The sequence below is a fragment of the Vicugna pacos genome, chromosome X (genome assembly GCF_048564905.1).
Source record: "Vicugna pacos chromosome X, VicPac4, whole genome shotgun sequence".
Classification (NCBI taxonomy): Eukaryota; Metazoa; Chordata; class Mammalia; order Artiodactyla; family Camelidae; genus Vicugna; species Vicugna pacos.
The window spans coordinates 39,372,214-39,388,827 of NC_133023.1; the positions used below are offsets into that span (position 1 = coordinate 39,372,214).

The window sequence follows — 16,614 nt, forward strand, 5'->3', positions numbered from 1 at the left end:
CAGTCCCCTCCCTTTCAGCATGTGACTGACCCAGGGCAGTGAACTAGATTCCCACTGCTCCATCTATATCATGTATATCCCTAGAATCATGTATTTATTTATATATATTATAAAGCATGTGATCTATATGTTTTTAAAAATTTATTTTTTAATGGAGGTACTGGGGATTGAACTCAGGACCCTGTGCATGCTAAGCATACGCTCCACTGCTGAGCTATTACCCTCCCCCCTATATTTATGTTTTGATTTACATATATGTAAATTTTCAGACTTTAAAGTAGGTAACTGGCTGTATCACCTGTGATGTATAGTAAATTACACATGTCAATCGCAGCAATCCTGTGCTGCCTGACCAAATGCTCCAAAACCATCACTTTGCACATTGAATATTGGGTAAAGTATTTATTCTCTTTTTGTCAAAGGCCTCGCCAGCAGGGCTTTTAACTGCTGTAAATTTTCTATTCATTTAGTCAGAAGGGAGTGAAATTAATAATTTTAGTACATTAGATCCAAACACAAGATGTTCACTCTGCAATTTACCGTCTTGAGTGAGACAGCCACCCCACTGTGCCAGTCCTACTGAGGCAGGATCTAATTTTATTAAAGTAACTTATGAGAGTTTTCGTAAAACCCAATCACCCAAACTCAAGGAGCGCTTTTTGAGTAAACTAGGGAATGAATGAAGAACGCAAGAACCCACTGGGTGCGAGCAGGAAACCCTAGTGGATTACAGCATTGCCCCAGTGTACCAGGAGCCATGCCCCGGTGTGTGATCTTACTAACTCTCATCAATAAACACCACCTGCTGCCCCAACTGCACTTGAACAATCTGAACCTCTGAAGAGGCATCCGAACCCACCATCTGAAACCCCCAAAGCGCGGCTCAAGAGGCCGAGCACACCGGCCTGGCACCCACTGCGCATGCCCCGAACCCATGACCAATGGGAGCCTGGAGCGCTGGAGCAGAGGCGGGGCTATGTTATCCTCCGATCCCGTGCAGCTTCAAAGAACAGCAAGGACGAGAATTCGGCCACCGACCAATCAGAGCCCACGACGGTCCCCGGTGCCTATTGTCAGCTCCCTTGCATTGAGAACTGTTTCGAAAATAAGGAATCGTGGGCGTGGTGAGAGTGGTTAAGATGGCGGATGTGAGAGAAGCCGGGGGCGCGATCAGAGAGTGAGGGCTACCCGAAGCGGGTGGGAGTCGGGCGGATGGGACGGGGATCTTGGGACAAGCAGGATGGCGACATTCCCCGTCCATTAGGGAATGTCGTGTTCCCCCGCCCCCCCGGAAACAAAATGGTACGGTGCAAAATAGCCACACACACCCCGCAGTGGTACGATCCTGGTCTGCTCCATTTTGCGTTCCTCCCCACCCTCGTCATGGTCCGTTCCAGGCTGGAGCGTTAACAATCTTGGGCTCACTCAGTCAAGGTTGTGGGCGGCCCTTGGGACACACAGACCGGGAAGTGGAAACTTCCAGAGTCACACAAACTTGGGTGTGGACCCTTCTGGTGTCATAGACTGGGAAATAGACGTTTGGGGTCACAGATTAGGGTAGGGAGTACCCATTTAGGGAGACCGTGGTGACTTTGAGGGTCTGGGCAGAATAGGGACTGGGAGAAGACCTTTAGCTCCCTGGGTGGTCCGAGGTGAACAACATAAACCTATAAAGGAAGGAGAGGGCTGGCTGGCAGTGTTTTCCTGTGCAGGTGGGAGGCGTAGGATAGGAAACACGTGGTGGCTGGGACCACTGAGGTTGGCAGGGAGGTCTCCAGGAGCAGGTCATGGCCCTGGAGGAATATGGCTGGGCCCACAGATTGGATCTCAGATGGGCTTCGCACCAAGGAAAAGTAGAGAAAGGGCAGAGGGAACGGGGCTGTGTTCTGGGTCTGGGACCATCCACCAATGGTGATGGGGCCTGAACAGCTAATGGGGTAGAATGAGGAGAGGATTGGGGCGAGAGTAGGGAGAATGCTAGGCGGAGGGAAGGACATTTATTTATCCAAGTTACTCAGCCATTTTATGCAAACAATAAGGCATAATTATAACTTGTTAAGCTCTGTCCTCCTCATTCGACATGAATTGTCTCATTTAGCCTTCACAACAATCTGAACTGCCATTACTATCTCCACTTTATGGATGAGGGAACTGAGGCACTGAGAGGTTACCAGACTTGAAACAGCTGGTAAGTGCCAGAGCCAGGCTCCAGAATCTGGTTCCATCCACTAAGCAATTCTTATCTCTACAGGTGTTTGCTTTTCTGTGCACACCCTGTCCTCACTCCACCCCCACCAGGACTACAGCATCAGTGAACAGTGTCAACACCTCTCTGGGAGGGGCTGACCCCTGCACACTCTGAGCTGTTTTTCTTCCCCCTTCCCCCAGGCAGGGGTGGGGAAGAGAGGACAGGGGAGCCTAGTGGGAAGATGGCAACAAATCGGCATAGAACTCCAGACTCTACAATGAGCATTCAACTAGTGTTGACTGAGCTTCTGCAGGTGGGGTCTTGTGCTCTGTGGTGGGGATACGGCCATGCACAAGACAGACAAGAGGCTGGTTCCCACCTGCCCTGGGAGTGTGTTTAGGGACTAACTGGTAGGCCGACTTTGGTTATCACAATGATGGAGGTGCTTCGGCATTGAATGGGCAGGGGCCTGAGACCCCGGGGGGACAGCCCCCCACCACCAAGACTTGTAACGTACATGGATGTCATTCCAGGGTGGTCAAAGGAGGCCTCCTAAAGTGCTTCTTATGAAAAGGGAGCATTGGGTCTGAGGGTTGGGAATTGCTGTCTTCTTAGGCCTGTCCCCAGGAAGCACCCCTCAGTCAGGGGTACGGAGGACCATGAGGGGCAGGAAGGTAAGGGGAGGAGAAGGATGGTGTGGCAAAGGAAATTTTGCCATCTTGGCCTCGGTTTGTTCCTAGCAGTGGGACCCTACCCATGCCTACATCTCTTCTGGGGACTCAATCACGTGGTGGTGACCAGGGTGTGGAGGACACCCCTGTGTCTTATTACTGATGACTTGAGGCATGGCAATCAGGATCTTATAAGCAATATCCCCTCAAAATAAATCAAAATAAGCACAAGATATAAACAGGAAATGACTCTCCATCCAGTGACCCCTGGGGGTTGGCAGAGGGAGGTGATGGGGGAGCATCAGGTGGGTATAAGTTACTGGGTATATCCTGGTTCTTGGGGGTTCCTGGATATTCACTGAATTCCTGAGAAGTAAGTTAGAATTTCTACTCCCTACTGTGGTGGACTGACCTGTATTTCATTCAATCCTCTCCTGCTGAGAACAGCCAGAAAAGCTGGATTAGGGTTTTTGTTCTTTTTCAATCTTTTTGAAGGCCCAGGAGAGCAAATTAACTTTGAGGTCACCTCACCAAATACTGTCGTCCAGTGAAGAAAAGCAAGAGTTGATGGGAACACATAAAAGTAAAATAAACCAGCCCCAAATTATGAATGCAGGTCAACAGAGCAATTCAATAAACTGAATAAGATGAAAAGTGACACTAACATGATTAATAAATCACTGTATCCTAGAATGGGGAAATTCCTTCTATTAGGGACTAAAATAACAGGAATCTACTTGAGGTGATTTTTCTTTAGAGAAAAATACAAGTTTTATTTATTTTTTTTTGAAAAATAAAAATTTTAAACCTGTCTGCTCCTTAAAGGTAAGAACAGGAAATATACAACTTTTAAATGTTAAGCAACAACCAGTGAATGGGGCAGAGGTTTAACTCCCCCTGATGTAGACTTAAAAGGGACAGATCTAGGAGCAGAGAAACAGAACAAAAGACAGAAAAGGGAGCAGAAGAATTTTATCTCAGGTTCCATGTGGCACTTAACAGTTTAGGAACCATGTCCCAGATAATTGGCCTCAGCCCCACCACTCCCAAGCTGTGTGACCTCAGGCAAGTTAGCTAAGCGTCTCTGGGCCTCAGCTTCCCTATCAGTAAAATGGGGATAACAGAGAGGGAGGGTATACCTCAAGTGGTAGAGTGCGTGCTTAGCATGCACAAGGTCCTGGATTCGATCCCCAGTACCGCCATTAAAAAAAAATGGGGATAGCAGGAATACTTACCTCCTGGGGTTGTCTGTGAATGTGAAATGAGTTTATAAGTGCGAGACACTTAGAAAAAGCCCAGAAAATACTAAATCAAAGTAGTTATTAATCCTTTGTTCATTCCTTCAGTAAATGTTTAGTGAGTGCCAGAGAGTGGAGAGATGCCTCGCGCACACAGCTCAAGGAACATTGTCAACATGACTGAATGAAGTGGCCTTCTAAGGAAAAGCAGGGCTTGCCCTGATGAACAGGCTGGAAGGGGCTCCAGGCCAGGAGGTTATGAAATCACCTGGTGAGCTGGGGGCACCATAATCTGGGTTGCGAGCGGGGAGGCAGGGGGAGGTTGGAACTACCACATCGGAAGGGGCTTGGAGCCTGGGCTTAGGAGAAAGCTTGGAACCTGCAGGCATGGGAGCCCTGCAGGTTTCCAGGGAGAACTGTGGGTCCCGCCTTGAGATGCACTGTTTCCCCTCAGGTACCTGGGGATGCCAGTCACAGCCTAGACGTGCTCAGACCCCCCAGGCTGTGTGCCTGAGAGCTTCATGTCTCCAAACAGGAAACAGGCCCAGGGAGGGGTGAGGACTGAGATGGCATTCACCGGCATTATTAGAGCTATGCAAACCCTTATAATGCCCCAGTTCCCCCTTCTGAGAATATGGATGCCTACGTGGACCAGGAGATGTGTACAGGAGCGAACTGCCAACTGCAAAAGCCAAAATCAGCTCAGATATCGGTTAATGGGAGAATATGAATAAACAAATTATATAGTAACACAGGAGAATACTATATAGTACTCGCTAACAACTGTCGTTACCGGCAGATAGGAATCTTAGTAACCGTGCAGGCGTGGAACATAGTGATGAAAAACATACACTTTGCACCCAGCCTGACTGGCATCGCATCTGGGCTCCACCACTTGCTAGCTGGGAGCTACTGGGGAAATCATCTAACCACTCTGGGCCTCAATATCCTCGTTTCCCTCAGTCAAATGGACACGGTAAAATAGTGTGTGTTTCCCTCAGGCTGTTAGGAGGATTTAAATAAGTCACTATTTACAAAAGAGGTCAGAAGAGTGCCTGGCACACAGGTCAAGTGCTACCTGAGTGTTTGTTAGATGAAAATAGAATGTTGAGTCAGGGAAGAGTCGGGGAACAAAAACAAGTCTCCAAAGATACATAATTTCAAAAGTTCCAAAGCAACAACAGCTGAACAAGATGCCTAAACGACAGCTGAACAAGATGTCGTTTAGGCTATAGACCTGACACTAACACAACATGGTAAATCAACTATACTTCCATTTAAAAAAAAAGATGTTGTTTAGGCATTCATATAGGCTATAAAATTCCTTTCTTACAAAAAGTGGATTATTAGAGGTCATTCGGGAGCTGCAAGGAGGCAGGGATAAGGATGGGGCAGTTGAGCGGGGTGTGTACCAGTTGTTGGGATCTCAGGAGAGGGGTGGGATCCCAGGGTAAGTGAAGGAAGAGCTTTAGTGCAGTGGCCCTTCAGCGCTCGGGGCCTTGGACCTCGGGCCCAGACTGACTGGGGAGGAAGGCCGCCCAGCCCCACGACTGCCCCCTGCCGCAGTGCGCCCTGCAGATGTGCAGCAATGGCCGAGCCCTTGCCGCCAGCCAGCCAGAGGGAGGAGAGTCTGAGCCAGTCAGAGGAAGATGGTCCACAGAGAATGAGAAAGGAGGAGGAGGCCAGGAGCTGGTGCAAAAGATAGGTCTAATCGGTCAAATGGAGGGAGGCCTCCATCTAAGGGAAGAGGAGGCCAGGCTCACTGAGGGGCCCCAGAGGACTTGTTTCCCTTGTGGTTTTTTGCTACTTCCTGTTCCCCTGCTCACTACGGAAGTTCCCCTTCTTACCCTGCACTCAGAGCCTAGCCCGAGAGGACAAGGGCAGGAGGCACCATGAGCGGGGGCCCTGCGGGAGGCAGGCCTGGGGGCCGCGGAGGCCCAACAGTTCAACAGAACATACCCTCCGCCCTCCTCCAGGACCACGAGAACCAGCGACTCTTTGAGATGCTCGGACGGAAATGCTGGGTGAGCTGGGGAAATCTCTCGGCCCTCCCTGTCTCCCTGTCCTCCTCTTCCTCTCCTCTTCCTCTCCCTCCTCTTCATCTTCCCATCCTCCCCCTCTCCTCCCTTCCGCCCCTTTCTGTCTCCTCATCTTCCCCATCCTTCTCCTCTCCTTCTCTTTCTTCCCCTCCTCTCCAGCATCTCCCCTCCTAGAATCCACTTACCTCCAGTCACCAATCCCAGGAAGATCTCGATGTCTATTCCCTTTCCCTCTGGCTGTGGCTCCCCCTTCAGAACCACGACAGCATCAGCCAGGAAGGACCAGGTCTGGTTCCCAGACCCTCTGACCAGATTCCCTTGAGTCCTGCTCTCCTCTTCCAGACGCTGGCCACCGCCGTTGTTCAGCTCTATCTGGCGCTGCCCCCTGGAGCCGATCACTGGACCAAAAAACATTGTGGAGCTGTGTGTTTTGTGAAGGATAACCCTCAGAAGTCCTACTTCATCCGCCTTTACGGCCTTCAGGTGATCCCCCCTCCCCCCTTCCACTGGACAAACAACCCAGTTTTGAACCCACAAACTCACATCTGTGTCCACAGCCCTGAGCCCTCAGATAGATCAGTGAACACCTGGGCCCCAGAACTAAAGACTTCATCCAGGATGTCAACCTCTGGTTTGTCTTTCTAAATAAGTCTATGATGACTGAACCCAGTATTCATGTCTGGGGGATCTATAACCCCCAATATGAGTATACCTCCTAAGTCTAATCTGTTCCACAAACTCCAAAAAAGAATGAGCACGATGTTTTTACCTGAGCCTCAAATCTGTTCTAAACTCAGCATTTTGGGTCTCAGATATCCCCCATCAAAACTCCTGAACTCTAGAATTTTACCTCACTCCTAAGTCATCAGTCTGTTCCGCAAACCCCAGACCTAAATATCCCATTGAATTTTGAACTCCAAATCTGTCCTTTTAAGCCCGCAGCATGGACCCCAGAATTCCTATACGAAAACTCCTGAACACCAAAATAACTGTGATAGCTCCTAAACCAAAAATCTGTTCCACAGATCCCCAACCTAAACTCTCCAGGCATAAACCTGAAATTCATCCTTCTAAAGCCATAAAGATAGACGCAGTAGTACCACATCAAGATCCGAGAGCCACTGAATATTGACTGGACTCCTAAGCCTTCACTCTGCTTTACAAACCTCAAATTGCACACATACTTCAACCCCAGCTCCCAATACTGGAGCCCTACCTGCCCAAATGAAGGCCCCCATAAAGAGGGGGATTTGGGATGGATTCTACGAATGGGCTCAGTTTCCTAGGACTAAAATCCAAAATCCTCAAATTCAAGCCCCCAAGTCCCCTATCTAGGGCCCTGAACCCCAAATCCAAACCTCTCACTGAAGTATCTGATTCCCATATTGTACCCCAACTCACCACATCAGACCCCCAGACCCCCAACTCTCTGATGCTGAGCTGGAAATCACCAAATCAGATGCTGGGACCCCAAATTTGGCCACCACGCTCCCTGCCCAGGTGACAGGCCTGTCTCCCAGGGCATGCCTTGGTGCCAGTGTGCTCCCCACCCCTCCACCCCTCCAGGCTGGCGGGCTGCTCTGGGAACAGGAGCTGTACTCACAGCTGGTTTACTCCACTCCCACCCCCTTCTTCCACACCTTCGCCGGAGATGTAAGTGACCACCCAACCCCTGGGCCTCAGTTGGGGTGCAGGGAGGAGACGGGAAAGGTGGGGAGGGACCTGGAAGGCTGCTGACCCCCAGGCGTGTGCAGGACTGCCAAGCAGGGCTGAACTTTGCAGACGAGGGCGAGGCCCAGGCCTTCCGGGCCCTGGTGCAGGAGAAGATCCAAAAAAGGAATCAGAGGCACAGTGGAGGTGAGGAGGCCTTGGGGGAGGCAAAGAGGTTGAGCGGAGGTGAGTGCAAGAGTGGGGCGCTGGAAAAGCCCCTCTCACGGTTCTGGTTCCCAGTCCACCTGTCTCTCCACAGAAAGGCGCCAGCTCCCCACTCCACCAGCACCAGCCAATGAAGGTGAGTCCTCTAGTACAAGGAGTGAGAAGGGGCTAGCCCAGAAGACTGTGGAAGGGTTGTGATAGCTCTCTACCCATTCCTTCTTCCCAGAGAGAAGAGGAGGGCTCCCGCCCCTGCCCCCGCACCCAGGTGGAGACCAAGAGAGTGAGTGCTGATTCTTCCCTGTGTCTCTGGGTGGACAGGGTGGGTGGGAGAGTGAATGGATAAGCAGGTGGGGATTGGGAGGATGGATGAATAGGCAGGTGGGTGGAGAGATAAGTGGGTGAATGGCTAGGTAGATGGATGGGTGGTTGGACGGATGTGTGGGCAGGTGGATTGGTGGTGGATAAATGGTTGAATAGGGGGATGAACTGATGGAAGAATGAAAATATAGATAGGTATATAGATGCCTAGGTGGTGGGTGTCTAGATGTATAGGTGAATGGATGGGTATGTGGATAAATGGATGGATGGATGATTGAGTAAATTAATGAATGAGTGAGTGAGTGAATGAATTCAACAGTGAATAAATGAATAAGTGACATGAAATTTCAATCAGTGAAGAAAGCAATGATTGAATGAATGAGTAAATGAATAATTTAATAAATTAAGTAGTCAACAAGCCAGTGAATAAATGAGTCAATACTTAAGTGATAAGCATGAGTGAATAAATAAATAAATAAATGAATCAGTGAATGTACGGATGGTTTGTGGGACCCATGCACCCACTTCTCCATAAACCCTACTTGGCCCCCTCACACACTCCCTCCATGACCATCAAACACACAGATTCCCCCAACCATCTTTCTATCTTTTGCTGTTATGCTTTGGCCAACCAAAAGGTAAGTGAGTCAATGGCCCAGTCACCCTATTTTCCCCACAGGCCCAGCAGCCGGCTCACTGTCCCTGGGGCTGGCGGCAGTGGACATCCAGAACCCAGACATCACAAACTCACGATACCGTGGGCTCCCAACAGTACCTGGGCCTCCTCCAGGTGATAAGAAACGCTCAGGGAAGAAAAAGATCAGCAAAGCTGATATCGGTGCACCCAGTGGATTCAAGTGAGAACCTCTCCCCAGTGGGCCCACGGATCCCTGGGGTCGGGGGGCAGACCAGCAGGTGGATGGGAGGAGAACTGAGTGGATGGAAGGATGGGAAAATGGATGGGTAGGTGAGTGGGGGAATAGGTAGATGAGTGGATGGGTGGGTGGGTGCAAGGCTGGGACTAGGGAGGGGCACCAAAGGCACCAGGGTTGCAAACTTTACAGAGGCAGTCCCTCTCCCAGTCATGTAGCTACAATTCATGATTCCTAGAGGGAGTGCCTCCTTAAATTTTGCTCCTTAGGTGCCTCTCTCACCTCAACCTAGTCCCACCCTGGGTGGACTGGTGAATGAATGGATGGGTGGGTAGATGCATAGCTGGATGAATGAATGAATGGGTGGGTTGGAGACTGAATGGATGAGTAAAGGGGAAGTGGGTATTTAGATGAATGGGTGGGTGGGTGGGTGATATGTGGACAGATGGATATACAGGCTGGTTCACAGACAATGTGGATGGGGATGGATAGGCAGCCAGATATGTGGACAGTTCACTGGATGAATGGACAGGAGTGTGGTTGAATGGGCAGTCAAGTGAGTCAATGGATGGAAAGATGGACCCATGGGTAGATGGGTGGGTGGATGGACAAGTGTATGTGAGGACAGATCAGTGGACAATGGATAAATAGATGTGTGTGGAGAGATAAATGGATATAGATCAGTGGTCTGAGAGATGAATGTGTGGACACACAGATGGGTGGATGGATGGTGGAAAGACGGATGGCCAGACAGGTGGGCACCACAGCCTATGGACCCCTTCTAATTCCATAACTATTGCTCTCACTCATTCCTTCACTTATGACTCATTCATTAATTCTGGCCCCTCAGAGTCCCTCTGCATGGGAGAGGGCAAGAGGGCTTCACTAGGAAGGGAGGGAAGGAAAAGCAGTGGGGCTTCAATGGCATCTCTTCACCTCCCCCAGACATGTCAGCCACGTGGGGTGGGACCCTCAGAATGGATATGACGTGAGTAACTCCAGAGTCTTCTGGACCCCACTTAACCCCCACCTACCCTTCCATAGTCCACTGCTCCAGACCTACCCCGACACCCCACCCTGCCCACACCCCTCTCAGATCCCTCTCTGGGGTGGGCCCTATGGTCATCTGTGCTCCTCCCCTGACCCCCGCCTTATTCCTCCACCCCTGCTCCGGCTTTTTTCCTCCTGGGCAGGTGAACAACCTGGACCCGGATCTGCGGAACCTGTTCTCCAGGGCAGGAATCAGTGAGGCCCAACTCACCGACGCTGAGACTTCCAAGTTTATCTATGAGTTCATCGAGAACCAGGGCGGGCTGGAAGCTGTACGGAAGGAGATGAGGCGCCAAGGTGAGCCCCTGCCGGACACCCCCTTCTTCTCCAACCTGGCAGCTGATTTCTGAGAGATACATTGCCATCACTCAGTCCTCATAGAAACCCTTATATGGCTTGAATCGGGAATTGGTCGGTTGGGGTACCCATTTTACAAAGAAGCAAAGCTGAGGTTCCAAAGAAAATCTTAATGAGAGCTCTGTGTTATTTTTCCCCCTCAGATCCACTTCCACCACCCCCGCCGCCATCCCGAGGAGGGAACCAGCACCTCCGGCCCCCTATTGGTGGGGGTAACAAGGGTCGCTGTGGCCCACTACCCCCTGTACCTTCAGGAGGTGCTCCGCCCCCACCAACTCCCCGGGGACCCCCACCCCCAGGCCGAGGGGGCCCTCCGCCACCACCCCCTCCAGCCACTGGACGCTCTGCACCCCTGCCCCCTCCACCTGCTGGAGCTGGGGGCCTGCTCCTGCCTCCGCCACCACCGCCACCACCACCACCACCTAGCTCTGGGGACGGGTCAGTCCCTCCTCCACCCCCTCCTGCTCTGGCGTTTGTTGGAGGCCCAGCCCCTGGTGGAGGTCGGGGGGCGCTTTTGGATCAAATCCGGCAGGGAATTCAGCTGAACAAGGTGAGGACTGGCGTGATGGAGGACTGGGGGTCTGGGCAAATCAGGATATTAGGGGGCCGGGGCCGAGACTGATGGAGGTCCTAGGATTTGGAGGTTCGGTGATAGGATTGGAAGGTTGGTTGGGAGAGGTGGGTTTGGAGCCTTAAAGGGGACTGGAGTGTGTGGGAGGAGAAATAATGACAGAGGGATGGGAGAGGTGCTCCTCTCATAGACCCTGAACCCTTTGTGCTGGACCCTGCTTGCTGCAGACCCCTGGGGCCCCGGAGAGCTCAGCACTGCAGCCGCCACCTCAGAGCTCCGAGGGGCTGGTGGGGGCCCTGATGCACGTGATGCAGAAGAGAAGCAGAGCCATCCACTCCTCAGGTGAGAGCCTGCCCTCCCCCACGAGCCGGCCATTTGGAACCCATCCTGCCAGGACAGTGACCCTGGTTCCGAGGGCTATTTTCGGCCTAAAAACACCCCGGATGGTCACCATCAGTAGTAACATTGGCCCCATCTGTCGATGACAGTATTAACTTGTATAATCTTGTATCAGTCTTTTTTGACAATGTTAACATTGTCATTATGTAACAGTAACATGATTCACTCTATCTTTGACAGTAATATTAACACAAATGCCAAGGTATGGCCACTATATTAGCATGAATCCTGTATGTTCAGTAGTATTAACATTAGCCCACTATGTGGTCATAATATTACAAAGAACTCCATCTTTGACAGTAATATTAACTCTAACTCTGTATGTCAACAGATTAACATTAGCTCATGATATGATAATATTATAATTAACCCAGTCTTTTTACAATAATGTGAACATCCATCCCCTAATGTGTCAACAATATTGTCATTGTATAACAAGTATGTGAGGGTAATATTAACCTCAACCTATTATGTGACAATAATATAATTAACTCCAACTTTGATAATACTAACATCAACTCCAGAGTCTGTCCACAGGATTAACATGAATCCAGTGTATGACAGTACTATAACAAGCCTCATCGTTTTGTTTGTTTTTGGAGAGGGGAGGTATTTAGTTGTATTTATTTATTTATGGAGGTACTGGGGATCGAACCCAGGACCTTGTCCATGCTAAGCATGAGCTCTACCACTGAGCTATACCCTCCCTTCTACAAACCTCATCTTTTGACCATATTGTAATTAACCCCATTATGTGTCAACAATGTTAACATTAACCTGCTGTGAAACAATAATATTGTAATTTACTGCACCTTTGCTAATATTTAAATCCACCCCATTGAGTGACAAGCCTGTTAATGTTAACCCTCTGTGTGATAATAATATCCCAACTAACTACACATTTTTCACAATGTTAACTTCAACTAGAGCCCAGACTCCAGCTGTAATCACTGTCTTGTCCCTAACCCTCCCTCCTCTGAGGGGGCCCCTTCCTCATCCAAGACACAGGCCCTGGATCTAATTTCCAAGCAGGAGATCTCAGCCCCCCACAGCCCTGAGTCCCAACCTCCCAGACCCAAGTAACCCTCGTCCCCAGGGCTTTTGAACCCTCCTGCCCATCCTGAGTTTCACTCTTTCTCTCTCCCTCCAGACGAAGGGGAGGACCAGGCCGGCGATGATGATGATGATGATGAATGGGACGACTGAGTCATCCCCACCCCAACCCTTCTGCCCTTGCTCCCCCTGCAGCTCTGCCCGCCACCCCCACTCTCAGCTTCCAGGCCCCCAAGTTCCGTTTCTCTCCCACCAACCCCTCCAGTGCTGTTATCTCTGACTGGACCCCCTACACTGGCCCTTGCAATAGCCAGGGCCCTTTTTATACAAAACTTCTCAGTTCATCTCACTCAAGGATGGTTTAAACAAAAATAAAATAACTGTCTTTTTGTTTCTCTAAACCTTAGTTCATTCATATTCCCAATGTGGGAATTTGGGGTCCTTTTCCCCCAAAGTCTCTTTTATTCATTTATCCCATTTCATGAATTTAACCCTGTATGTATCCATTCGTTCATTCATTTGTTCCCTCGGTCATTTAGCCTGTACTTCTTTGTCTCCTTCTGCCCTTCTTTCTTTCCACAAATACTTATTGCCAGGCACTACTTTAAGGGCTGGGGAGAAAACAGTAGGGGGAAAAAAACAACAAAAATTCTTGCTCTTGTGAAGCCGACGTTCTAGGGGAGGAGACAGACAAGAAACAAGGAATTAAATAGAAACAAAAGATAGTTATAGATCATGATAAGTGCTATGATGTGCTAAGGGGAAGCAACATTAAGACGGAGCATTCAGGGAAAGCCGACTGAGAGTTACGCTGGACCTAAAGCAAGAGGAAGCAACAGTGCGAATAATTGAGGAAATGGCATTCCAGGCAGTGGGAACATCCAGTGCAAAGGCCCTGAGGTGGGAAAAAGGTTGATGTGAGGCTGAGCGTGGTGAATGAGTGAGAGAGTTATTTGTTCATTCACTTATCTTTTTTAAAAAAACGTTCAGTCAACACAATATTAGGTCAGGAGAGTACTCAATGGTCAGACTTCCCCACTCTCCATTTTAAAATTTGGTTCTGCCCAGTTCCCAGTGTAAACCAAGTCCTGGACAATGGCAATGGAAGGGGCAAAGACTTAATAATCAGATAGATCTGCTCTAGAACCTGGACAAGATGCTTCACCTCTGAGCCTCAGTTTCCTCATCTATACTATAGAGGCAACAATATATAACTTATTTCAACCTGGGATCCCACTGGGTCACTGGCTCCCTCTAGAACTTGCTCTCCAGGAAAAGAAGGAACAACTCAAAACTATTCCCTGGTGTTGAAAGCTGTTTCCAAGGGAGTCATTAGAAACTTCTACATCAAAGCCTACAATAGAGGTGCCTACCCTTCCCATTCAGAGAATGTTTTGCCTATGTTTTCTTCTAGGAGGTTTATAACGTATTGTCTTATGTTTAAGTCTTTAAACCATTTTGAGTTTATTTTTGTGTATGGTGTGAGGGACTATTCTAACTTCATTGATTTATGTTTGGCTGTCCAGTTTTCCCAATGCCACTTGCTGAAGAGATTGTATATTTTCTCCATTGTATATTCTTTCATCCATTGTATATTCTTTTCTCCATTGTATATTCTTGCCTCCTTTGTCGAAGATTAATTGACCGTAAGTGTGTGGATTTATTTCTGGGCTCTCTATTCTGAGCCATTGATCCATATGTCTGTTTTTGTGCCAATACCAGGCTGTTTTGATTACTGCAGGTCTGTAGTATTGTCTGAAGTCTGGGAGAGTTATTCCTCCAGCCTCTTTCTTTCTCTTTAGTAATGCTTTGGCTATTCTGAGTCTTTTGTGATTTCACATAAATTTTAGAATTATTTGTTATAGTTCTATGAAAAATGTCCTGGGTAATTTGATAGGGATCCCATTAAATCTGTAGATTGCTTTGGGCAGTATGGCCATTTTAATTAATTCTTCCAATCCAAGAGCCTGGGATATCTTTCCATTTCCTTAAATCGTTTGTAATTTCGTTAATCAGTGTTTTATAGTTCTCTGCGTATAAGTCTTTCACCTCCTTGGTCAGGTTTACTCCTAAGTATTTTATTTTTTTGGATGCAACTTTAAAAGGGATTGTTTCTTTACTTCCTTTTTCTGATATTTCATTGTTAGTGTAAAGAAATGCAACAGATTTCTGTATGTTAATCTAATATCCTGCTACCTTGCTAACTTCTTTCATTATCCTTCACTCCCTACTCCACTCCCCACCCCACCCTGGTCAGGTCCCGTGGGTGAGCACTGAGTCTAGGAAGGTCCTGTCATATCACTTCCCCTTTCCCCGCCAGTAACCCCTTCACCCTTGGGTGGGCTTTGCCCTGGGAAGGACCTTACGTAACACAACCTCTGAATCCCCCGGAGAACCTGCTAGAGCAGGCACAGACCTGGGGTCAAAGAGTTGACTGTGGGCAAGTTGCCTGACCTCTCTGGGCCTCCGTTACTGCTGTCTTTAAAATGAAGGTAAAAATGCTTACTTCAGGTGGTTGTGGCAAGAATGAATGTAGATAGTGTCTGCAAAGTTCCTGGCTCCTTGTCAGCATCTATAAGCATCAGATGCTGCTGCTGCTGTCATTACTATCGTTATCCTTTGGGTGTTGCTGATCCTGAGTCACCACTGATTATAAAACGGATCGTTAAAATTTTATGTATCGCTAAAAAAGCTGAAAAAGTACTGCCAATGAAGTTACAACCCACCAGCACCTGTAAGATGCAGCCTCATTTCAGAGATGTTAGAAAATTAAATGCTTCTGGAGCCCTGGTGATGTTGTTTCTTAACCTGACTTCTGATTCCACGTTTATGTTCATTTGTAAAATCTCCTTACACAGGTCATGCATTGTCTGTGTGCTTTTTTGTGTTTGTTTTTGTATGTGTGGTATACTCCACTATGAGGTTTACATTAAAAAAACAAGTCCAACTTGTGCAGTTTGGAATGGATTAAACCTTGTATTGGCTCCAACACTGGGCAAGTATACACAGTAGACATTAAACTAATGCTGAATGAACAGATGTGTGGCTGGGAGTAGGACACAGTAACAACAGGGTAGCCTCTTACTTTCAGACCTCCTGAAAATGTGCTACTCCAGAAAGATTCATTTTCCAGGTGAGCAGGAGATGCCCACCCCAAGATCACTCATCTGAGGTTTTACAGATTTAGAAACTGCCAAAGGTCCCACCCTTTAGTAAACAGTAGAGCTGGGATTGAACCCAGGTGTTTGGGCTCCAGAATCCATGCCTTTACCTACTGCATTATATTGTCTGGGGAGGGCCAAAGGATGCTCCCCAATATCCGTAAACCCCTACATCTTCCCCAGATTCAAGCAGAAAGTGGTCATGCCTTAAACCCCTTTTGTGAGCTGGACAGGCCTCCTGGACTCCTGGGAGTGGGAGAGTCCCCCGCTGCCCAGGGAGACTGGGGGCATATAAGGACCAGAATCTGATTCTGGTCGAGAATAAGGGAGGGAAGGGGAATCCAATGTTAACTGTTCCACTCATGGTAAGAAGGGGCTAATGGAACCTCAGTCTGATTGACCATTTCTCCACCTGGCTCACAGCTGGACTGGCAGGCACCGAATAACCGTTTGGTTAACTGTATAACCGTTTGGTTGACTACATAACTCATGGACCGACAGGGAGAGGGGCAATTTGAGGAACTGACAATGTGGTTTCCTGCTGCACATCTAACTGAATTACAGCCCGCCTGGGACTGGCTGGGGGCGGTGGCCTGACAGTGCAGAAGACAGGCAGCTTCCTGAGGGACTTATGGGCGGGCTGACTGATGACCCATGCTGTGGCTGCCTGCCTGGGTGGCGGGATGCTGTGGATGACTAATGCTAGGAATTACACCCGGCCTGAGGGGGTGTCTGGATGTCACATTGTATGGTGATGTGTAAAGGAGAGCTACCCCGAGGGAATTTCAGGCTGACTGATGGACAGATCTCTGTCCGCCTGAT

The 16,614-nt window shown here is 48.9% G+C and overlaps 1 protein-coding gene across 4 annotated transcripts; it reads left to right on the forward strand.

Moving 5' to 3' along the window:
* The first annotated feature begins 1,033 nt into the window (after window positions 1-1,033).
* WAS (WASP actin nucleation promoting factor) lies at window positions 1,034-13,016 on the forward strand. Of its 4 annotated transcripts, none has more exons than XM_072956056.1 (15): window positions 1,034-1,124; window positions 2,099-2,188; window positions 4,206-4,368; window positions 5,956-6,121; window positions 6,479-6,619; window positions 7,703-7,789; window positions 7,891-7,993; window positions 8,106-8,147; window positions 8,238-8,291; window positions 9,009-9,186; window positions 10,147-10,189; window positions 10,395-10,548; window positions 10,752-11,158; window positions 11,407-11,521; window positions 12,729-13,016. In XM_072956056.1, the coding sequence occupies exons 4-15, from the start codon at window positions 5,990-5,992 to the stop codon at window positions 12,782-12,784; spliced, it is 1,512 nt and encodes a 503-aa protein (XP_072812157.1). In that variant the 5' UTR covers window positions 1,034-1,124; window positions 2,099-2,188; window positions 4,206-4,368; window positions 5,956-5,989; the 3' UTR covers window positions 12,785-13,016. The 4 variants fall into 4 exon arrangements, with proteins under 4 accessions (XP_072812157.1, XP_072812156.1, XP_031528299.1 ...); XM_072956055.1 differs by lacking the exon at window positions 1,034-1,124 and adding an exon at window positions 1,435-1,499; XM_031672439.2 differs by lacking the exon at window positions 1,034-1,124 and adding an exon at window positions 1,435-1,499 and having other exon boundaries at window positions 6,074-6,121.
* Window positions 13,017-16,614: the final 3,598 nt, after the last annotated feature.